The 23657-nt window shown below is 48.6% G+C and overlaps 1 protein-coding gene and 1 non-coding gene across 2 annotated transcripts in view; both read right to left on the reverse strand.

Moving 5' to 3' along the window:
* Positions 1 to 158: 158 nt before the first annotated feature.
* srcap (Snf2-related CREBBP activator protein) overlaps positions 159 to 23657 on the reverse strand; it is a 29338-nt gene continuing 5839 nt past the window's right edge. The window contains 30 exon segments of the mRNA XM_064924013.1: positions 159 to 6371; positions 6493 to 6576; positions 6689 to 6871; positions 7188 to 7313; positions 7409 to 7523; positions 7810 to 8006; positions 8215 to 8384; positions 8725 to 8927; positions 9168 to 9478; positions 9706 to 9848; positions 9930 to 10214; positions 10217 to 10321; positions 10426 to 10575; positions 11274 to 11438; positions 11621 to 11830; positions 14633 to 14954; positions 15074 to 15260; positions 15473 to 15609; positions 15797 to 15989; positions 16266 to 16435; positions 17889 to 18025; positions 18147 to 18324; positions 20018 to 20229; positions 20436 to 20612; positions 20789 to 20878; positions 20977 to 21055; positions 21196 to 21374; positions 22061 to 22400; positions 22772 to 22957; positions 23125 to 23379. Coding sequence (XP_064780085.1) covers positions 1641 to 6371; positions 6493 to 6576; positions 6689 to 6871; positions 7188 to 7313; positions 7409 to 7523; positions 7810 to 8006; positions 8215 to 8384; positions 8725 to 8927; positions 9168 to 9478; positions 9706 to 9848; positions 9930 to 10214; positions 10217 to 10321; positions 10426 to 10575; positions 11274 to 11438; positions 11621 to 11830; positions 14633 to 14954; positions 15074 to 15260; positions 15473 to 15609; positions 15797 to 15989; positions 16266 to 16435; positions 17889 to 18025; positions 18147 to 18324; positions 20018 to 20229; positions 20436 to 20612; positions 20789 to 20878; positions 20977 to 21055; positions 21196 to 21374; positions 22061 to 22400; positions 22772 to 22957; positions 23125 to 23379 — 10020 coding nt within the window. The 3' untranslated portion in view covers positions 159 to 1640.
* Positions 7059 to 7138, reverse strand: LOC135505343 (small nucleolar RNA SNORA11). The gene has a single exon (XR_010450276.1). It is a non-coding gene; the product is annotated as a small nucleolar RNA SNORA11 (small nucleolar RNA).

Raw genomic sequence — 23657 nt, forward strand, 5'->3', positions numbered from 1 at the left:
TAATCGCAAGAGGGACATCTTGCAGATTTTATTGTAAAATCCAGTACATGTCAAAAGCAATAAGATTGATATAAAGACAAGGCACCTACTGAGATTATCATGCAAACACATTTACACTATATTTTGCAGATGGTTTTATAAAAAGGTAAGACACCCAATACATTTTTGGTCTTTTATTCAACTGTCATTTTGTCTTTCAAGTAAAACAATGTGGAATTACAAGGGAACAAAGGAATGTAACAAATTAAAGGGACAAATCAAGATAAGACCATCACCATATTCCACCCATTCACTCAAACATCACCCTGCCCAAAAACTGCTTTGACAAATGCAAGTCCTCAAAGTTAATTAACAATTTACAGAGCCATCTGCACCATTTTAAGTCCTTACATGAAAGAGGAGCAATGAAATGATAGAAATTCAGATGTAAAAAAATAAAGAATTTGGTAGCACTGGTGCATAGGGAGCTTTTCTCGTGATTTACAGAAAGCATATCTTTTTTTGTGGCAAATGACAACTCAGTTCCACACTCCAACATTAAGTACTTTACAAAGCAAACTGGGATCTCCGTTCACCCACTCGGCACTAATGTTTTTTTTATTCACACTGATTCAACACCCTTTTAGTATAAACTACATGAAATGTTGACCATAATGTCTGACTTTGGAAAGGTGAGGAGTTACATCAAGGTTCTGCTCCCGTTTCTTTCTGCATTGCCAGTGAGTAAAATAATTTGCATCTTCGAGATGCATATCAAGCTTGAGAGAGACAGCCATATTTGGAGTTATATTGTGTGAGGTACCAGGAACGTAGTAGTAATTTGATTGAAATTGATGTAAAATACTACACCACAATGCACTCAAATGCTGAGGACATGTCAGATGCAAAGGAAAAATGCAGGCTGGATTTAAAAAAATCAGATGGACAGAAAATGACAAGATACAGAGAGGCCCAAGCAAAGAGTAACTCCAGCATAGTGCAGTAAAGATCACATTTACAGATCTGCTCTCTTCCTGGAAGAAACCATAAAATATCCATAACTTATCAACAGAGGTCAGAACAGCTGACAAAATGTCCAGAACCCAAAAAGTCTAAAACAACTGTCACTCAAAATATTATTTTGAATGTCGCATGAATGATTCCCACCGATAACCCTGGCAGAGGATAAAATCTGCATATTGGGCGTAATCTAATCCTCTCTCGAACACATACATCTCTTAGTATTCCAGTCTTTTTAAATGTTTTACAGTACATAGTGTGAACTAACAAATAACTCACTCGCACCCACCTCGTCCCAAAGTCCCCGGTGTGCACTCAAGCCACTGTCCGTATGAAGTGACACCTTCAGGACTACAACACCTCACTTCTGGAAGGGCTCTACCATGGTGGCACCTTTCTCTCTGCAAACAGTCGGGCATCTCTAAGCCTTTCCCCAGTTGATGATGGCGGAACTGGAGGAGACCAGCTCTAATGTGGGGTGGGGGAGAGGGCCCAAGAGGGAGGGAGGTCACTGACCTGCACAACACATAGTTCTGCTCTGGCCTCCATCAGTGTAGACAAAGCAGCAACTTTAGAGGCCATTTCCCAGTCAGAATCCCTCACTCCCTCTCTCAGTTTAAAAAATATATATTGTTATTCCATCATGTCTTGTTGTGTTGGGCAGAGGAAGACCGGGAGGAGCGGGTGTTGGCTGCCGGTGTGCGGGCCTGAGCTGCTGCCATAGCCGCCACGCTGCGCAGCACCCTATCCGGGGTGCCCTCTCCCGAGCCAGCGTTCCCTTCCTGTGAGAGCCTCTCCCGCTTCTGGGCGTGCCTCTCCTTTCTTTCCTTCCGGGTCTCCCTCCCCCAGCCTTCTCCTTCCTTCCTGTGGCTGCGCCTCCTGCCCCTCTCGGTGCTGCGTTCACGTTCGCTGCTGGATGATGGTGCTCGCGAGCTGTTGAGCCTGGGCCCGGTGCTCTGGGAGCTGAGGCTGTGGGTGCGCTGGCTGCTGTTGCTGCTGCTCCGGCTACTCCCTCCACCATCGCTGCTCACACTGCTGCAGGCGCTGTGGCCCCTGGATGAGCGAGTCTCCCTCTCGCCCCCCTCTTCCTTCTCCTCCGAGGGCTTCTTTTTTTCTTTTTCACTCTCCTCCTTCTTGCTCCCTCTCTTGTTGTCTGTCTCCAGGGGCGGGACGAGGGCGCCAGGGCACTGGCGGGTGGAGCGGGCGGCGGTGCGGCTCGACTTGGTGGGGGTCATCTTGCTGATTCCTGCTTTGTTGTTGCAGTTTGTTTGCGGAGTGGCTGGTGCACTTTTAGATTTGGATTTGTGGTTCTTGTCAGAAGAAGCGGGAGAAATGGCATTCTGCCCAGCAGCCTTAGCCGCAGGGTCTTTCCTGCTGCCAGGGGTGTCGACCCTGCCTCGCATGGCAAGGAGTTTGGCTGCAGCGTTCAGGGCTGAACATCTCTTTCCCAGGACCTCTGGCTGGGGAGGGGTAGAGGGCACACTGTTCGACTGGGGTTTACTCTCCGAGTTGGGCAGAGGACCAGAGGATTTCCGGGTGACTCTCACAGAGGATGTCTCGCTGCCAGACTCCCCAGTACCGGTGTTGTTGGACACAGTCCTGCCCTCCCATTCAGAGCTCCTGGCGGGTCTTCTTCTCCGCCTGTTGCCCTCTCCATCCCCCTCTTTCTCCTGCCAGCTCTGGGACGAGCGGGTGAGGCGCTCTTTCCTGGTTTCACAGGGGTCCGAGTCTGAAGAAGAGGACCTGGACTGCCTCCTCCGAGTGGCGTTGTTGGACTCTTTCTCAGTCTTAAACTCTCCCTTCTCTGGGTCAGACAGAACCTCTCCTCGCCTCCTCTTGGCAGGTGCTCTCTTCTCTGCACTCTTCTTGTATTGGGCTGACTGGGTGGGATTGGATGTTGAGCACACCGAGGAAGGAGAAGAGGAGCGCACCGACTCCTGACTGCTCTGGCGACTGAGAGGCCTCTTCTTGCTGGCGGCTTTGTCATCTCCGGCGCTCTCCTCTAACTTCTTATCTGTTTCCTCTGGCCGAGGAGCCACTGGAGTCTCTGGGTCAGTGAGAGAGGGAGTGGAAAGGACAGTGTCTTTGGCTTCAGGAGAATTCTCCACTTTCCTCTTTTTCGGTTGAGAGTCACTAATCTCCTCTTCTCCATCCTCCTCCTTTTTGTCGACTTTAACTGCCTGGGTCTCCACCTCCATGTCTATTATGTTCTCTGAATCTGGATTCTGGGCAGTCTCCACAGCCTGGTTCTCTGTGGCAGCCACAGCAGTAGAGTTGCTGGAGAGGGTAGATGTAATAGGAATTTGGGCCAGGGGCAGGACTAATGTTGAACTTGGAGTGGGGGCTGGGGTGGATATCTGGGTGACGATTTTGTTGGTAGTGGAGTTGTGTACTTGGGAACGGGTGAGGGTTGGGGTAGGAGTTGATGTGATGGTGGTGACAGTTGTGGGCGGTGTAGCGGTGGTGACAGTTGTGGGCGGTGTAGCGGTGGTGACAGTTGTGGGCGGTGTAGCGGTGGTGACAGTTGTGGGCGGTGTAGCGGTGGTGACAGTTGTGGGCGGTGTAGCGGTGGTGACAGTTGTGGGCGGTGTAGCGGTGGTGACAGTTGTGGGCGGTGTAGCGGTGGTGACAGTTGTGGGTGTGGGCGGTGTAGCGGTGGTGACAGTTGTGGGTGTGGGCGGTGTAGCGGTGGTGACAGTTGTGGGTGTGGGCGGTGTAGCGGTGGTGACAGTTGTGGGTGTGGGCGGTGTAGCGGTGGTGACAGTTGTGGATGGGGGCGGTGTAGCGGTGGTGACAGTTGTGGGTGGGGGCGGTGTAGCGGTGGTGACAGTTGTGGATGAGGGCGGTGTAGCGGTGGTGACAGTTGTGGGTGGGGGCGGTGTAGCGGTGGTGACAGTTCTGAGTGGGGGCGGTGTAGGAGTGGTGACAGTTCTGGGTGGGGGCGGTGTAGCGGTTAGTGTGGTGGTTGGTGTAGGGGCTGGTGTGGGGGTTGCGATGGTGATTTTGGTAGAAGTTGGTATGGAGGTTGTTGCAGTGATGGCGGCGGTTCGGGCTTGTGTGACGGTGGTGACGATTATACTTGGGCCTGGTGTGGAAATGGTGGTCAGATTTGCGATTGAGGTTGTGGTGAGTTTTCTAAGTGTTGGTACATGGGTTGCAACAATTGTGGTAGGGCACTGAGTAGGGGTTTGTTTGACATTTGTGAGTGTTGGTGTAGGGGCTGGAGTGGGGGTGATGGTTGGAGTAGAGACTGATGTGGCCATTTTGGAGATTTGAGCTGGTGTAGGGATAGTGATTTGGGCAAGGGGAGGAGTGGAGATCTTGTTGGGGGTAGGGGTGACGATTTGTGTGGTAGTTGTGGAGATTGGTGGAGAAGTGGAGACTCTAGGTCTTGAGGTAAGGAATTGGGCAAGGGTTGAGGTGAGGACTGCAGTTGGAATTCGAATGAGGCCAGAGGTTGACCTTGAGGTAGGGCTAAAGGGCGGCCTCGATGTGGATACTGTGGGTAAGCTTAGGATGGAAACTGTGGATGAGCTTGAAGCAGGAACAGAGATTGAGCTTAAGGCAGGGACTAAAATTGGAACCGGGGTGGAGATGGTTGCTGAGCTTGAGGTGGAGACAGAGATTGGACTTGAGATGGGAACTCGAGTTCGGCTTGGCGCAGGAATAGCGGTTGTGTTAAGGATTTGAGCTGGGCTTAGTGCCAGGATAGCAGTTGGGGTTGTGGTAAGGACCTCAGTCTTAGTGTTTGGTTTTAATGTTGCGGTAGAGTCCTCAGCTTTGGTAGACAGAGAGTCTTGGCTGGTGCAGATAGCAGAGGCGGCCACAGTTTGAGGCTCAGTGGGGGCAGATGGGAGTAGTGGTTCTGTGTTAACAGCCTCAGACATGGAACCAGGTTGGCTGGTGGTGCTGGAGGTTGAGTTATGTCCTGCACCCACAGCATTCTTTACAGTTGTCGAGTCCTTGCGGGGACGACCCCGCTTGCGTTTTGGGGAGAGAGCGGGGCTCACCTCACTTGCTGAGGTGGGCTGGGGAGGAGATACATGCTCTGGCTGGGATACCGCCAACCTAAGGGGAGTTTTGGGGGGTCGGCCCCTCTTTCGTTTCACTGGTGGGGTCGAGTTAGCATTATTAGCGGGTGAGGACACATTGCCGTCTTTTCCTGGCTGATTGTCCATTTTCCTGTGGTAGTTCCCTCCCCTCCCTCGGCCCAGCTCTCCTAACTGCGCCGCCACGCGAGACTCGCTCTCCAGCCGCTGCCGCACCGGCAGGTTCCTCAGCACCGGCATGTCAGGGGATTGGTGGGGCGGGGAGTAAGGGAGGTAGCTTCTGGCCGGATAGGTGTGTGTTGAGGGGGATTCTTGGTCCTCTGTGAGTTTGGTGGTCGTTGAGTATTTTGAAGCAGTCCCTTTCTCTTCGGGTGTCTGGCTGGTTTTGTCAGGGGTTTGGGAGTCTCTGCTTGGCTCGTCTGAGACTCGGCCCGACTCAGCGTTCTCCGTCTCCTCTGATGAGCCTCCTCCTGTCCCGCTGCCTCTCCTCCTCCTCTTTCTGGGCTCCTTGTCCTCCACCACCGTCACCAGGCGACCAGGGAGCTTCCGCAGGACCTTGGCCGACGGGGAATGTTCCGGAAGGCCTAGCAGGACCTCCCCGTCAGCCGACTGCCGCTTGCGTGGCGACCGGGAGAGAGGGCACACGGAGTTGGGAGACAGGGACTCCTGGTCCCTAATGTCATAGTCCCTGGCCTGGGCAGAGTATGACTGGTGGTCCACCGGACACGTGGACTCTGAGGTGATACACACTGCCCTCTCCCTGCTGGGTGACCAGGTGTGTGAGTCCCCTGATAGTGTCAGTGATTTCCCAGCTAGAGGACTAGTGGCAGTGGAAGGCACTGAGCTGGAATGGGACTGGGATCCGAGAGGTGGCGCTGCCGACCCGGATTTGAGGCTAGAGTCTCTAGAAGGAGAGGCCGGGGTTGTGGATGCAGGTTTGGCAGATTCCTTTGATGAGGAGATGTGGGCCCTGAAGTGCTCTGTGCGGGACGGTGTGGTGGTAGTGTCTTTGGTCCCCCCTCGTCCTCTCAGAGCTGAGCGGAGCCTTTCAGGCACTTCTCTGGGGGTGGGGGAATCGGACTCTGGCTCTGGGGAAGTGGGCGGTGGGGAGGCCGTGGCTCCTCGGAGCCTACCGCTGATTCTGGTGGAGGGGGCGCCTTTCTCTTTGTGTTTGCGTGGGCGACGGCCCGACCCGGGCGGCGAGGGCTCCTCCGCTGGCTGTGATGCGAAGTCCTCATCGTCGTTGTCCGAGGAGCCTGCATGCATCTTCAGGCCCTCCTCCTTGGCCTGGTCCAGCCCCTTCCTGGCAGCCTCCACCTGCTCCTGTAAACACAGAGCAGAGAGATGGGCTTTTTATTCAAACCCAGGTCTCTAATAGGGTGAACCAATTAAACATGAACACATGGCAAGCTCTTCTAAATGCACTGAGAAATATCAATCTAACCTCTGCTTGCTTTAACTCCTCCTTGCACACGTCCTCCAGTGAAGCCTCCAGGAAATTCATAGCGTAGCGCTCTATAGGAGTGAGCTGAGATACGAGGGGGGAAAAAGATAGGTTGTCAGGTTTGGCAAAAAAGCTCAAAATAGTCAAACAACACAGATGGAATAGTAAAAAAACAGGGATATTGAACAACAATCACCTGCTCCACAAGAGCCGCTATCTCCTGCTCGGCCTTGGAGAGCTCCTCCTCTTCCGGGTCCCTCCCTTCGCCAGCCTCGTCCAATGGGATGGCCTCGTTGAACTCTGCCAGTTCAGCTACCTGCTCTGCTTTGGCTTGGGAGGCAGCGACGATGTCCTCCTCGTCCTCAGCACGACAAAGGGCCTGTGGCAGAGAGAGCATTCATTTTTGGGAACAGTGCCACCTGGAGTAAGGATTGATGTGTCTTGCTGACTTGTACAATTCCTAAAACAGTCATTTGACCTCAAATAATCTTGTTTATTTTATCAAATAAAGCTTGTTTGTATGGAGTCAGTGCTGGTCCAAACACTCAGCTGCTGGTTTCTGGTTGTCTTCTAGACTCCTGCTGTTGTATGGTGTGGTATAAACAGGTGTCTATGGTCTGAGAGACACCTGCTCTGAACACACCAGTTAAACTCAACTACATACTGTTATTACCAGTGTTTTGGGTGTGACTGACCTGCTCCAGGATGGTGGTGCTCTGTTTGTTGCCCGTCTCTTCCTCCTCTGGCTGGGGCACAGACGGCTCTGGGGTCACCTCCTTCTTCTCCCCCTCATTCACGTCAAACAGCTCCCTGATGGTTTGCTGAGAGGAGAGAGGGGAGCGTAGCTCGTCTTGAATTGCCCTCGATTCAGAGTGAATGGACGACGTCGCAGAGTGTTATAACGGCGGAGACATACCTGTTTGAAGAAAGCGGTGGTGAAGTTGCCTCCTTCTATGGCCATGTCTCCCAGCATTCTTTTCTGGTTGGCCTTCTTCAGGATGTTCTCCTCCACCGTGCGCTCACTGATCAGCCTGGGGGGGTGGGGGTGGGGGGGTGGAGAATAGTCACACCAGACGCTCAACAGACTAGCTAACATAGCGGCAGAGTAGTAATCACTGGCTCTATGCCTACCACATTAATATCTTCAAAGTAGAGGTATGCACACTGTTCATGCTATTTCCAGAGACTTTCAGATCCTGCCTGTGTCAAATCTAAAGGAAACTAAAAACCGACCGTAGTGCTGAGACGATTTGACTTAGAGTTAAGTGTCAGCTTGGTTCAACAGCCTAAGAGGCAGGGGAGGGTTTCACGGTGTACCTGTAGATGTGGACGTCGCGGGTCTGTCCGATGCGGTGGCAGCGGTCCTGGGCCTGGGCGTCCATGGTAGGGTTCCAGTCACTGTCGTAGAACACCACCGTGTCGGCGCCCGTCAGGTTCACCCCCACGCCGCCGCTGCGCGTGGACAGGATGAAGCAGAAGATGCGGCGGTCGGCGTTGAAGCGATCCATCAGGGACTGAGGGAGAGGATGACAACAGTCAGCATCCTTTATCAGTTTCAGAACAATATTGATCTCCGGGTCAATTCCGTTCAGCTCAGCCAATCAAATCGCAAATGTCCAAAATATATTACATGGAAATGGAATTGACCCCCAACTGAGTTGCTGAAGTCCAACACAACAACAGTATCCCATAAAGCTCAGGTCTAGTCACGGCGCCCCTCACTTGTCTCTGCTCGACGCGGGTGCTGCCGTCCAGGCGGAGGTAGATGTGTCCGTGGTAGTTGAGGAACTGCTCCAGCACGTCCAGCATGCGGGTCATCTGGGTGAAGATGAGAACACGATGTTGGCCCTCCTTCAGCCGACGCAGCAGGGTGTGGAGCGTCTGCAGTTTACCTACACACACACACACACATAGTGTTATCATTCAAAGGCTCATACCTTTTCTCCTCATTTTAAAAATACCTCTCGTCTTCAACTGAAGGACACGCTGCTCTGGAGAACTGAACTCCGTGACCCTGACCCAGTGACCCTAGAGACAGACTGTGTCCCGTATCATCGCTGAAGTAACAGCACTTCCACTTAAGTGTTTTTTCATGTCATGGCCTTTGCAAACACATAGCCAAACTGATTGAGGTGTCAGAGTTAAAATTCCTCAGCCAATGCCGAGGTAAAACAAGACAAGTTTCCTAAGTCCTAAGGAACACACGGTTGTGTTGTCTGAGTGGAGACTCACCGCAGTCGTACTGGATGAGCCTCAGGTCAGGGAAGTGGGTCCTCATGTTGCACTGGATGCGGTGCAGACTGCGTGCGAGCGGGGCCACCTGGGAGGAGAGCAGCGAGGTGAACACGGCCTGCTGGTGGTTCAGAGACGGAGGGGGGTGGCAGCTGTGCATGGTGATGGCTGGAGCCTCCACCGGCGGGATCACAAACGTAAACCTGAAGGTTAGGAAATAGGGTCCGATTAGAAATGGTCGTATTTACCCTTCATCAATTCCTGGGGCATCAAAAGAAAGATAAACAGAAAGTGCTTGAAAACTGACAACCGATTCAACTCATGAAGGGCTTGGTGATTAGTGTGGTGATTTGTTAAATCAGGTGTGTTAGTGCAGGGATAAAACTAAAAATGTGGACAGTCTCGTGGTTCCAGACAGTGGACAGCTGCAGTCAGCGTGTTACCGTTCGATCACATCTTTGAGCAGCTGCAGCCTGTCCTCGGTGGTGTGGATGCCCTCTCTCAGGGCGCAGCTCTGGTCCCAGTAGTCCGTAGTGCTGTGGGACTGGGCGAACAGGCAGGCGGCGTGGCCCGAGCGACCCCACTGACCCAGGGCCCTGGGGGCCGGAGCAGGGCAGGAGCCCGGGAGGAAGGTGAGGAAGTCCAGCACCTCATGGCCAAACACGGGCTTGGCGCTGCAGTGGAGGTCATTGATCCGGATGATCTGGGCCAGGCGGCTGTCTCGCTGCCTCTTGCGGCTGTCTGCCAGCCATGACTGACAGGGGGATAGGGACAGTTTGTCAGTTGATAGGACAACAACAGTTAAAGGGACATGACAGGAGTCAATTTAAGAATGTTGCTGTGGGCTCATAACTGACAGAACAAACAAAAAAAGGTACTACTGTGGGATATACGCAACCTCATAATTTCATACACGGTGATTGAAACAAGTCACAAACAAAAGAAAAGAGATTTGTACATGAAAGCAGATGTAGCTAGTACCATGTAGAAGGGGGAGCGAGGAGGTGGGCGAGGTTGTGCCCGAGGTCGAGGGGGGACAAATCCACCAACATGGGACCCTGATTTAGGAACGGCTGATTTGGTGTCGCTGCTCTCCTCACACGTCAACGTAGAATTCACACGCGCTAGAGAGGATAATTTACTTGTTCAATACAGGGATTGTAAATACAGAATCATAAAATAATTATTTGCATTCATCTCTTCACCTTTCTGTTCTGTGCTGGTTTCTGCTGGTCCCGTTACTACCTTAAGCACTGGGCGAGGGGGCTGGGACTGACTGTGGGCTGAGGTCGGATTACGGGGGGGGGCAGGGGTTCGAGGGGGGGCTGGGGTACAGGTCCTAATTGTGACTGAGGTAGGGGTTCTAGGGGGGGCCAGGGTGTATTGAGCAGTGGTGGGCCCGGGGTGGCGATGGGCCGTTTGCTGGGGGGCAGGAGTTCTCATGGCAGTATTGGCATGATGGTGCATGGAGGTTGACGCCTGGGGGGCTACGCGAGGAGAAGGGGGCACTGCCAGGGTGGGTACACCCCTCCTTCCTTGCTTGACTGGCGTACCACGATCTTCACAATCCCAGAGCTGGTCACCACGGAGGAGGGCACTGGAAAGGAAAGGCAGGTAAGAACACAACTGTCACTGAACCAGGGCAAAAGACCACAAACGAAGATCAGTGACCATAGTCTTAGAAAGGGGATGATGCTGTACCTTGAGAAGAATTGCAAGGCAGCTGGATTCCCGAGGGTACAGGAGAGGTGGGGACAGCGTGGGTATTGGCTGAACTGAAAACTGCTACTTGGGCTGGCTGGCTGATGAGGTGGTGCTGCCCTCCGCTGGTCACCAGATGCATGACGTTACCTGCGGAGCCCACAGTAAGAACCACACCATTTAGACACTCCTGTCAGTGCAGGATAGATACTGTCCCCTTGACTTAAATAGAACACCAATATGGCTGTCTATATCAGCACGTTCTAGAGTTTAATGACATAAGCCATTCTGGTAATATACACTGGGTGTACAAAACATTAAGAACACCTTCCTAATGTTGAGTTGCACCCCTTTTGCCCTCAGAACAGCCTCAATTCGTCAGGATATGGAATCTACAAGGTGTTGAAAGTGTTCCACAGGGATGCTGGCCCATGTTGACTTCAGCGCTTCCCACAGTTGTGTCAAGTTGGCTGGATGTCCTTTGGGTGGTGGACCATTATGATACACACGGGAAACTGTTGAGCATGAAAAACCCAGCAGCTTTGAAGTTCTTGACACAAACCGGTGCGCCTGGCACCTTCTACCATACCCTGTTCAAAGGCACTTAAATCTTTTGTCTTGACCATTTACCCTCAATGGCACACATACACAATCCACGTCTCAATTGTCTCAAAGCTTAAAATGTCATTCTTTAAACTGTTTCCTCTTCATCTCCAGTAATTGAAGTGGACAATAAGGGATCCTAGCTTCACCTGGTCAGTCTGTCATGGAACGAGTAGGTGTTCATAATGTTCTGTACACTCTGTGAATCTCCATGTAGTGTAGTTAGTGCTGGGATCTGACCTGACCTTGTACTGGGCGTGGAGGTGCCATGGGAACCTGGTGGAGCTGGGTCCCAGACAGGGTGAGCTTGTTCCCCTGCAGCTGGAAGGTGACAGGCTTACTGCCCTGGCACGATGACACAGGACGCCCGGCCAATGAGGCCAGTTGGGCGATACTCACTACCTCCCCAGCTGAGATAGAGAGAAAAATGGTAGATATTAAAATGTAGATGAGTTTCATTTCACCAGTAGAGATAAACAAAATAATATCATGAATTTACAGTCTAATACATTTTCAGTTTGTTCTTATGCACTGTTCATGCACATTCGTTGCCACTACAGAGAGAGCGTTTGTGAGAATGGCAGGTACTCACAGGGAAGCCGGGCCTGCATGTCTGGGCTGAGCAAAACTCGTTGGGTCAAAACGTTGCTGGGAGGAGGGGTGAGATGGGTGGCGGGGTTGCAGGAAGTGGTGGGTGGGCGTACGGCCAGGACTGGCATTGGGGAGCTGGACCTCATGACAGAGGGGCCACTGGGGTGCAAGGGCGGGCGAGGAGGGGCTGTGGGTGCCACTGAACACACTGCTGAGGGTTCATGGAAACAAGGGAAGAAAGTATTATATTATGTCTGTTTGTGTAGAATCGTTTGTCTGGCTGAGTAGAGGTTTCCACAAGAAATGTTTAACGGCATTCAAGGTTAAAGGAAAAGTCAAAAACAATATATTTTGGTATATTTTTTTATTAGTCCACTGTTGATAGTCCCAGAATGTTTTGCACGTCAGCAGTAAAGTTAAGATATTGGACTTTCAAGAAGCATCATATGATGCAAGAAACATCATCAAGTGGCAGGTGACACTATGCTTCTTGAAAGTCCTATATCTTGAAACCTTAACTGCTGACATGAAAAACATTCTGGGACTGTATCAGTGGACTAATGAAAAAAATAAAATATAGTTGGAGTAGAAATTTCCTTTAAAGCTGCCACATGCTACTTTTTGGGCTCCCCCCCCAAAAAAAATGCACATAGAAATGTAAGTTATAGATCTGTCACTCTCAGAAGCGGTAGAGATCGGTTTCTATGTGCTCCATTTCTATGCTTCCCGTTAAGTTTCGCTTTTGCGTCTTTTACTTTCGGTTTCATACACCAGCTTCAAACACCTGAAAATACAATACGTTTGGATATGGAAAATATATTCCACAGCGGTGTAGATGGTACAACGTTTCTCTACACAACACTGGCTTGAGTTTGTCACAAACTGAAATTAGGCAAACTATTTGAATTTTAGCAACCAGGAAATGGCAGAGCGATTTCTGCATAGTGCATCTAAGATCAGACCATAACAAAAACACTTGGATCATATGTTTGATTTTTTCCCCATGTAAATTTAGCAACTACTCAAGCAGTATTTACAGTGCATTCAGACAGTTCAGACCCCTCGACTTTCCACTTTCTTACGTTAGACTTATTCTAAAATGGATTAAATACAATTTTAAAAATCCTCAATCTACACAAAATACCCCATAATGACAGAAAGAACAGGTTTTTAGAAATGTATTAAAAAATAAAATAAAAACTTATTTACATAAGTATTCAGACCCTTTGCTATAAAACCAAGCCATGAGGTCGAAGGAATTGTCCGTAGAGCTCTGAGACAGGATTGTGTCGAGGCACAGACTTGCGGAAGGGCACCAAAACATTCCTGCAGCATTGAAGGTCCCCAGGAACACGGTGGCCTCCATCATTCTTAAATGGAAGAAGTTAGGAACCACCAAGACTCTTCCTAGAGCTGGCCGCCTAGCCAGATTGAGCAATCGGGGGAGAAGGGCCTTGGTCAGGAAGGTGACCAAGAACCCGATGGTGACTGACAGCGCTCCAGAGTTCCTCTGTGGAGATGGGAGAACCTTCCTGAAGGATAGCCATCTCTGCAGCAATCCACCAATCAGGCCTTATGGTAGAGTTGTCAGACGGAAGCCAACCCTCAGTAAAAGGCACAGGACAGCCCACTTGATGTTTGCCAAAAGGCACCTAAAGACTCTCAGACCATGAGAAACAAGATTCTCTGGTCTGATGAAACCAAGATTGTACTCTTTGGCCTGAATGCCAAACATCACATCTGGAGGAAACCTGGCACCATCCCTATGGTGAAGCATGGTGGTGGCAGAATCATACTATTGGAATGTTTTTCAGAGAAAAAATGGTATCCATGCTGGTTAAGTGTGCCTTGAATTCTAAATAAATCACAGACAGTGTCACAAGCAAAGCACCGCCACAGCACCTCCATGCTTCAACGTGGGAACGAAACATGCGGAGAACATCCATTCACTTGTGTCTCTTAAATACACGGCGGTTGGAATCAAAAATCGCAAATTTGGATTCATCAGACCAAAAGGACAGATTTCCACCGGTCTAATGTCCATTGCTCGTGTTTCTTGGCACAAGCAAGTCTCTTCTTATTGGTGTCCTTTAGTAGTAGTTTCTTTGCAGCAATTCAACCATGAAGGCCTGATTCAGAGTCTCCTCTGAACAGTTGATGTTGAGATGCGTCTGTTACTTGAACTCAGTGAAGCATTTATTTGGGCTGCATTTTCTGAGGCTGGTAACTAATGAACCTATCCTCTGCAGCAGAGGTAACGCTGGGTCTTCCTTTCCTGTGGCGGTCCTCATGAGAGCCAGTTTCATCATAGCGCTTGATGGTTTTTGTGACTGAAAGTTTCTTCAAGTGCAATGTTCTTGAAATGTTCCAGATTGACTGACCCTCATGACTTATTTGAGCTGTTCTTGCCATAATATGGACTTTTACCAAACAGGGCTATCTTCTGTATACCAACCCTACCTTGTCACAACAACTGATTGGCTCAAATGCATTAAGGAAAGAAATCCCACAAATTAACTTAAGGCACACCTGTAAATTGAATGGCATTCCAGGTGCCTACCTCATGAAGAGAGAATGCCAAGAGTGTGCAAAGCACTCAAGGCAAAGGTTGGCTACTTTGAAGAATATCAAATATATTTTTATTTGTTTAACACTTTTTGGTTACTACATGATTCCATGTGTTATTTCATAGTTGTGATGTTTTCACTATTATTCAACAATGTAGAAAATAGTAAAAATAAAGAAAAACCCTTGAATGAGTAAGTGTGTCCAAACTTTTGACTGGTACTGTATGTAACTGTGATATTTCAGTGTTTAATTCTTGAGAAATGAGCAAAAATTCCAAAACTGTTTTTGTTTGTCGTTATGGGGTACTTACTGTGTGTAGATTGATGAAAAAAAAAATGTCATCCATTTTAGAATAAGGCTGTAACGTAACATTTGGAAAACGTCAAGGGGTCTGAATATTTTCCGAATGCACTGTACTTGTAAATCCAAGCTATTTTGTACTAACTTTGTTGGACTGGCGGTGTAGGGGTTGGCGTCACATCCTGGATGAGAGGGGTCCTTGAGGCCTGAGCAGCAGGGGTGACAGGGCAGGTGGGTCGGGGTTTGTTCACCACCAGCACCGTGCGACCATCAGCCTTAGGTAAGGGCTGGAACATCCTGTTGACCTTCATGCGAACGGGTTTGGGACGGGGAGGGGGGTCGGGAGACTCCATGACCTCCTGGATCAGCTGACGGGTGACCTTCCTGGAAGGCAGAAACACGTCGGCCTGGTACCTGGACACGTTGGCCTCCAGACCCACCAGGTCAAACATGGACAGGTCGCAGCGCTGTGGACGGAGGAGGAGGGATAAGGTTATGGATGTTTAGATAAGTACAAATGCATTTAAATTAGACTGCACAGCTCCAGTGACACACCCCATCCCCAGGGGGCAGTGGGAGCAGTAACCTTGAATGGGGAGACGTCCAGGGCTCGCTGTACCAGGGAGGCAGTGTGGAAGACGATAGGCTTGGTGATGAAGGGGGAGTGAATGGGCCGAGGGTCAAACAGGTTGGGGTGGTTACACACTTTACGGAGCTGCATCAAGATGTTGATCACAGACATGAAGTGACCACTAGCCAGCGTTTCCCGGGTCCTGAGAGAAATAGAAAGGGTGAAAAGGGGTTTCCTTTACAATATTAACTAGTAGATGATCTAAGCAAACCTACAGTAGAAGCTGACAACATCATAGTGATTTAATAACATTCTGGCAATGAAGAATAAGAATATACAGGTAAAAAGCGTATTACTGGCAGAGCCCTCCTGCAATGCATTATTTGCTTCCAGTAACCCCCTATAGACACTTACGAGGCCTGTGCCATGAAGTCATCGTAGAGGAAGCGCTGCCTCTTGGACAAACGGCAGCGCACCACATGCTCATATTTCTTAGGCATCTGCTTCTCCACATCCACTTTGATTCTCCTCAACAGAAACGGTCTGAGCACCTAGAAGGAAAAACAGAAAGTGGTGATATGTCAGGTTAGAGAACAGAATGTCGTTGACAACATCTCAACGTGCACAAACAGTTCATGGTATTTAACAGTTCATTTGGACCCCCCTACATACTCTGACCAATCCCCACCCCCTTGCCCAAGTGCGCGTCCCTCCATCTATCGCAGCCCGAGTCCTTACCTTATGTAACCTCTTGACCAGGCCCTCGTTGTATTCCTGGCTACCCTCGATCATACCGGTGAGGGGGTTGGAGAACCACTCCTTGAACTCTCGGTGGGACTGGAAGACGTGGGGCATGAGGAAGTGCATCAGTGACCACAGCTCCATCAGGCTGTTCTGCAGCGGGGTGCCTGTCAGCAGCAGGCGCCTCTGACTGGGTCCAAAGAGAATGTTAAAATGACACTAGGTTAGGATTTAGGTTTATTATATTCTAAGTGGACGAAGAACTTTCAGTTTAAGTTGTCGTAATTTGGACTGATAATGGTTCAGGAAGAATGCAGAGAAATGGGATCATGTCGTTTGAACGATTTTAGAAAAGCGCTATAAAAATCTTGTATTATTACTATTCATAAAATGAGGATTAGGATGTTCACTGGCAACACATACTGGCCGTCTATAAACATCTCCTCCCCCTTCCCTTAGTGCGGACCTGTTGAAGTTGAGCAGGCTCTGCCAGCGCTGGGACTTGAAGTTCTTGATGTTCTGGGCCTCATCCAGGATGAGGTAGCGCCAGGACTTGCGTCGGAAGGCCTGGTGGTCCTGCAGCACCAGCTTGTAGGAGGTGATGCACACGTGGAAAGCGTTGGGCTTGGTCCAACCCTGAGTAGAGAAAGGAGAGAGAGGACTTTTTTCATTAGCTTATTGAAACAGTGACACTTCAGAGGGCCAGGGCTTTTATCCACTTCAGAATGCAAGGCTGACTTTTTGTTCAGTTGGAATGAGGAAGCACCAGAATAGAGATGAGGCAGCACCAGGGAAGATTAATTTGGAACACGAAAAGGAAAAGAGGGCGCCAAAGAAACACAGGGGAGGCAGGAGTTTACGGCAGACACTAAGAAAACCGGCATGGGTGGAACTAAGGCTGGGTGATACATCAAATTAATTAGATTAATTAGAATGTGTTTTTGCGTGATATTCCAAATGCCTGTATCTCAATCAAGGTTTTGTTATTTTTTTGTTTTAGAGTTTATGCCCACTTGTTGTCATGTTGTATTTTTAAGCGCTCTTTTTACACCAGAGATCTGCATATAATGACGAGATGCACTTCTTCACACTAACAATGGGAGTCGTTGTCCCAAAGGCTAGAGGACAGTCAACAAGCTTAGGTCCAAAAAAAGCCCATAGAAACGCATTGGCCTTATTTTGACATTTGAGCAAGAGTGATACCTCTCACTTCACCTCTTCGGTTTACACACAAACACACACGCCCCTACCCCTGTCTCTCACGCCAACAAAGTTGAGAGATCACATCTTTCTCTCTGGCAAGCGGTTTCAACACGCTATTTGTATTTGAGGTTTGGTACAAAAATTGGTAATATGGACACCAACACATTGAGATATTATTTACTGTAATAGAGAACTTAACTTTTTAAACTATGCCCTTTTATGTCTCAACTCCTCAAATAGCGCAGAGCAGACACTACTAAAACAACAATCAATGTTCAGTCTGTTGCAAATAGATCCATGTTGGCTAAACTTAAATATAAAGGTTAGCTGGCTAATCACTAGCACGAGGCCTTGAGGTCGTTGAGACCAGTGTTCTTTTTCTATAGCCAGATGCCTGCTACAAGAAGTTAGTGCATTATGCATAGTTCTAGTTACATTTGTAACAAAAACAGCTTTCTTCATAGACTTGAAAGCCAGAAAAGTGATTATTGTAACAACAAAAAAATACCAAGTTATTTTCATTATTTTATCAAAAGAGTTTATTAGTGGGTCTTATGGTTGTGGAAGGCTTATATTTAGCCTAGGTATAACTTCACTAGCCCTTAATTATTCAGATCATTGCTGTCTGTTGAAATGCGTGTATTTTACCCTTAATTGCACAACAACGCTTATTTAGAAAATAAACATCACAAAAAAAATGTTTTAAAAAACTATATGATTTTTAGGCCATATCGTCCGGCCATAGACGGTACAAGCTGGAGGACTGCCCAGAACAAAGTGCGATGGAGAGCGGTCCTCGTGATGAGCGATTTGTGCTGAGGTAGTAACAATTTGATGATTTGTATCCATTTACAAGGGGATTTGGTGATTGTTGGTAGTGGTTTACCTGTCTCTTGAGTTTCCTCTCCTTCTGACTGCCGTAGTAAGTGAGGATTTTGAATCCGGGACACCAGCGCTTCAGCTCCATCTCCCAATTCAGCATCACACTGGTTGGCACGATGATCAGATGGGGCCCCCAGTTACCTGAACAACCAACTTGATTAAGTATCCGATATCCAGGCTGTGTGCATATCTTCTATTGTCCTGGTAAAACGTCAGTGTATGAATGGATGAAAGCACTGTAATGAATGACTCAATGTCTTACTCTTTTCACAGGCGAGGTGAGCCAGCAGGGCAATGGTCTGGATGGTCTTCCCAAGGCCCATCTCGTCAGCCAGGATGCCGTTGAGCTTCTTCTCGTACATGGTGACCAGCCAGTCCAGGCCGATGTGCTGGTACTCACGCAGCTGGCCCACCAGCAGAAAGGGAATGGGAGTTTTGACCTATTGATGAAGAACAAAAAAACAAAAGAAGACAAAGAGATGCAGACTAGTTACATTTCACAGCATCATGGTGGAATCCTAGCCACCCAAGCCAGCTGAGGCTGGTGTCGCTTTAAAAGTGAAGGACGGGCTTATTGGAAGGGGATGAATGGAAAAGTATCAACCTTCCCTTTAACCTCTTGAAACTCTAGGGGCGCTATATCATTTTTGGATAAAAAGACTTGCCCGTTTTAAGCGCATTATTTTGTCACAAAAAGATGCTCGACTATGCATATAATTGGAAGCTTTGGAAAGAAAACACTCTGACGTTTCCAGAACTGCAAAGATATTTTCTGTGCGTGCCCTAGAACGTGAGCTTCAGGCAAAACCAAGATGAGACGGCATCCAGGAAATGAGCAGGATTTTTGAGGCTCTGTTTTCCATTGTCTCCTTATATGGCTGTGAATGCGAGAGGAGTAAGTCTGCCCTTTCTGTCGTTTCCCCAAGGTGTCTGCAGCATTGTGACGTATTTGTAGGCATATCATTGGAAGATTGACCATAAGAGACCACATTTACCAGGTGTCCGCCCGGTGTCCTGCGCCGAAATTGGTGCGCAAAAGTCAGCTGCAAGTATTTTTCCACAGAATTCAAAGAAGAATGCAGGCTTCCACGAACGATATATCAATGAAGAGATATGTGAAAAAACACCTTGAGGATTGATTCCAAACAACGTTTGCCATGTTTCGGTCGATATTATGGAGTTAATTCGGAAAAAGTTTGACGTTGTAGGTGACTGAATTTTCGGTTCGTTTCGGGAGCCAAATGTGATGTACAAAACGGAGCGATTTCTCCTACACAGACGCTTTCAGGAAAAACTGCGCATTTGGTATGTAACTGAGAGTCTCCTCATTGAAAACATCCGAAGCTCTTCAAAGGTAAATGATTTTATTTATTTGGTTATCTGGTTATTGTGAAAATGTTGCGTGCTAAATGCTACTCAAAATGCTAAGCTAGCTTAGCATACTCTTACACAAATTAGTCAATTGCTATGGTTCAAAAGCATATTTTGAAAATCTGAGATGACAGTGTTGTTAAGAAAAGGCTAAGCTTGAGAGTAGGAGCATTATTTTCATTTTATTTGCGATTTTCAGAAATCGTTAACGTTACATTATGCTAATGAGCTTGAGGCTATAACTGTATACAGGTTTTTTTCATAGCCAAACGTGAACAAAACGGAGCGATTTGTCCTACACAAATAATATTTTTTTGAAAAACTGCACATTTGCTATGTAACTGAGAGTCTCCTCATTGAAACCATCCGAAGCTCTTCAAAGGTAAATTATTTTATTTATTTGGTTATCTGGTTTTTGTGAAAATGTTGCGTGCTAAATGCTACTCAAAATGCTAAGCTAGCTTAGCATACTCTTACACAAATTAGTGAATTGCTATGGTTCAAAAGCATATTTTGAAAATCTGAGATGACAGTGTTGTTAAGAAAAGGCTAAGCTTGAGAGTAGGCGCATTTTTTTGATTTTATTTGCGATTTTCAGAAATCGTTAATGTTGCGTTATGCTGATGAGCCTGAGGCTTTAGTCACGATCCCGGATCCGGGATGGGGAGTTTCAAGAAGTTAAGTCATCAACAAGCTTATAGCAAAGGATCCTTGTTTCATGTTTGATCATCTGGCCAGTGTTGGAAGGCATGGGTTACCCACCTTGGTTGTGGCCAGGGTATAGCCTTTGGGCTGGAGGCTCTCTGCAGTAGCAGCAATGTGGCTGATCTCCTTCTTGGGCCGCGGGCCGCTTGGCAGAGGGGGGCTGTGGTCCCCCTCCTTCAGCAGGATCTCCATCCCCTCACCGCACTCATCTTCCTCACTGTCCTCTTCCTCAATGTCACTGACCTCGTCCTCTTCACTGTCCTCGTCATCTGGCGAGAGGTTCATTGAGAAGTGGGGTAACGCAGTGAGGGTGGTATAATCAGGACAAAACGCACATGCGTTTGACATGAAGTAAAAGCACTTGAAAATGTTGATTTTTGGTTTGTTGGTCCATCTACAGTGAGAAGCTTCCCAGAGCTTTCGCAAGGTCAGAGAGAAAAGATGTTCCAACATTGCTTGTATGTGTGGGCAGTACCTGAAGAGGTGGTGTTGCTCTCCACATCACTTTCTTCTTCCTCGCTCTCCTCTTCCTCGTCTCCGGAATTTTCCGATTCCTCTGTGCTGGCAGGAGAGGCGGACGCCGAGGGCTCCTCGAAATCAGAGGCATACGCTCCTTTGTACTTCTCCAGCAGCTCCTCCACAGTCATGTCACCTGGCAGGGGAACGGGAAGAAAATAACATTTAGAGCAGTCATAAATAACAGATGTTACAGACAGGGATATAGAAGTTACTTGGGGCTTGAATGACAACAGCTTAAAAACAACTACGCAGCACATTGGAATCATTATCTGTGCAGAAGATAGACGTTTTAGTAGTGTGTGTGGTAACCTTCTTTAGCCAGGTCATCAAGCTCTCCTGCGTGATCAGCTTCCCCCTCCACTACCTCCTGGGCTGCGATGGTGTCCTCCTCGTCTTCAGCTGAGCACCACAGACAGGGACAAATAATTACACCAATGCTCACAGCCAAGTTATCCATTGAACAATGCACAACTACAATGGTACTACTAGGGCCTCACCATCCTCTTCGTTGGCTGTGAACTCTTCGTCTTCCCCCACTGTTGTTGACGAATTGTCTGAGCACTCCTCTTCCGAGGCCTGGGGAAGGAACAAAAGTCAGTCTCCACCGAATAACAACATTTACAGTATGATCAATGAAGTTGTAATGTGCACCAACATATACAAAGGAAGGACATAGGAGTGCGATATGAGTGAGGGGCTTTGCCAGTGGTTCCCACCTGTGAATGAGGCCGTTTGAGGGTGCTGAGCAACTCTGCCAAGGACATGGTCCCCTCCTGTCTCAGCAGCTCCATCTCCCTCCTCTGAGTCTCGGCATCATTGCCGTCCTGTGCCTCCTCCACGTCGATGGTCTCCTCGTCATCTTCCTCCTCGCCACATGGAGGCTCAAAGTCTCGGTCTGCAGACGGAGGGAAGAGAGACAGAAGAAAGTTAAAACCGGTTTGTTAAGGCATCTGGATTCAGTACCAGGACAAGTTTTGCTTCCATTAAGGCAGGCCGGGTCTGATGATTGGAATGTTAATACACTTTAGAGAAGCATAATTGCATAATTTCTGGCGAGAAATAAATGGCAGGAGATGAGACTGGCCTCTTGTCAAGACAGCGCTTTCTCTAGTAGTTGAGCAGCCCTTGCACTGAAGTCACTGTTGACCTCCCAATGGCTTCCTGCACAAACAGCAATTTGTCAGCAGCCTAACCCAACAGCCACAGCCAGTCTGGTCACTGGACTGACATCACTGAGCCTGACAGTTGCTAATGGAGACTAAAATACAGGAGCACTACCGTACACCTTAGCAACAATCTACAGAATAAGCTTTGAACTAATATTAGCAATTGATTGCATTTAAATAGCACGTTTCACAAGGTCTCAAAGCAACGCATCCACCAACAATGTGTAGCACCAACTGGTGGCACACAGCAGGTCATTTACACCAGGATGCACTCCATACAACACATCAGCTGATCTAAGAGCTGTGGCTACAACAACCTTCTTAAGTTGTAAATTATAGGTAGGCAAGGACTAGAGATTCTGAATTGGAGCAATCTGGATTCACAAGATAAAATTAGCAAAGAAACAGTCCTCACCATCCTCATCCATAGCAGGCGGAAGGGATTTTTTGGGTGGCGAGGGTGCAGGTTCACTGTTCCCAGCCGGTGCAGTTTCCAGGGCCTGACTGAGGAGGTCTGAGTATTTCTCTGTCTGGCCCACGATGAAGTCCAGCTGGAGGTCCAGGGCCTTCTTCCTCTTCTCCTCTAACCGGGACTGCTGCTTGTACTGCACCACCTTCTCAACACTGCCCCAGAAGGCCCGGACCTCCTTTGCTACGTTGGAGGCGACTCGTCTGATTTTGGCGTGCTCGTCCCGCTTGGCCTTCTCCTCCTTCTGCCTTAGCTCCTCGTGGTGTCGCATCACCATCCGCACCACCTGCAGAAACATACATATCTTTTTGAGTTCCTTGAACTTTTTGAACCTAACCTGAAATCATGATGGCAGTTAAAGGAGATATTCACCCATTTGAATGTTATACCGTTTCTGTGCATCTCTGAGCGCTGTTCTATCGATTCCTGGGGTCACTTCATGTTTTCATTTGTATCTGAACTATTGCCGGTGAAGCAAGCAGAAATACAGCCGGTATGTTTTTACTCAAACCACACGCGGGCCGGATTGGACCCTCTGGCTTTTACACCCTTGCTTTAAGCCATCAGTAGGTAATACCAATCTCTCTGCATTATGGATTCCACTTTGGATAGGTGCCAAGCGATGTGAAATGAAAATGATCTATGGGAGCCTCTGACCTTCCTGGCGACCCCTCTCTTCCACCTTCTCTCCTGGGCAAAGTCAGCAGAGAGCCACTGCATCTCCTCACACAGGTAGTCCCAGTGTACCTTGGGCCGGAGCGGCTCTGTCAGACGGGTCAGTCGCTTTATAGACCAGAAGCCTTCTCTCTTCAACGCTAGGGTCCTGCCCTCTATCTCAGCTTCCTACAACAACACAACATAGTTCACATCCGGAAGCAAAGAAATAAAGTTTCTCGTCTAGACAGTTGTTTATTTTTTATTTTTATTTTTTATATTAAATAAATAAAAAACTATTCAGTTGACATTTAGGACCAAAGGTCAGAAGGATGAGCAGGAGAACGCTGACTCACGTGTTTGGCCAGTTCGGCCATGTCGGCGTGACGCTCCATGCGGGGTCGATAGGGAGTGACCGGGTCCGATGGGGAGGAACCTCCCAGGCCCATAGAGGGTGGGGAGAGGAACCTTCCCCGGGGACCTCGGAGAGCGAGGGGAGTAGTGCTGGGAGTCCAGTCACTGGAGGAAGATGGGCTAGGAGAGGGGGGTGAAGAACAGGGCGAGAAGGGAGACGAACTTGGAGTGACCCTGTCTGCTATCCACTGGCGTACCTGGAGATGAGAAGGTAACGAGGACTTTTGAGCAGGACCATAACAAGACTGTGCCTACAGGAACAGAGGCCAAAACATGCATAAAGATCACAGAAAAACCTGTCTCAACACGATGTTGTACATCAAGCTGTCAACAATTCTCTTTGAAATCACATGCGGCACTGAAGACAAAACAAACAGATGAATATTCTGTAGCCTACACCCGTTCAAACTGTGCAGTGTGTGCGCCACCTGCCATCTCAGGTGAAAAATATCAGCTGAACGATGGTTCAGTGATC

This window comes from Oncorhynchus masou, chromosome 18 (genome assembly GCF_036934945.1).
Source record: "Oncorhynchus masou masou isolate Uvic2021 chromosome 18, UVic_Omas_1.1, whole genome shotgun sequence".
NCBI classification, from domain to species: Eukaryota; Metazoa; Chordata; class Actinopteri; order Salmoniformes; family Salmonidae; genus Oncorhynchus; species Oncorhynchus masou.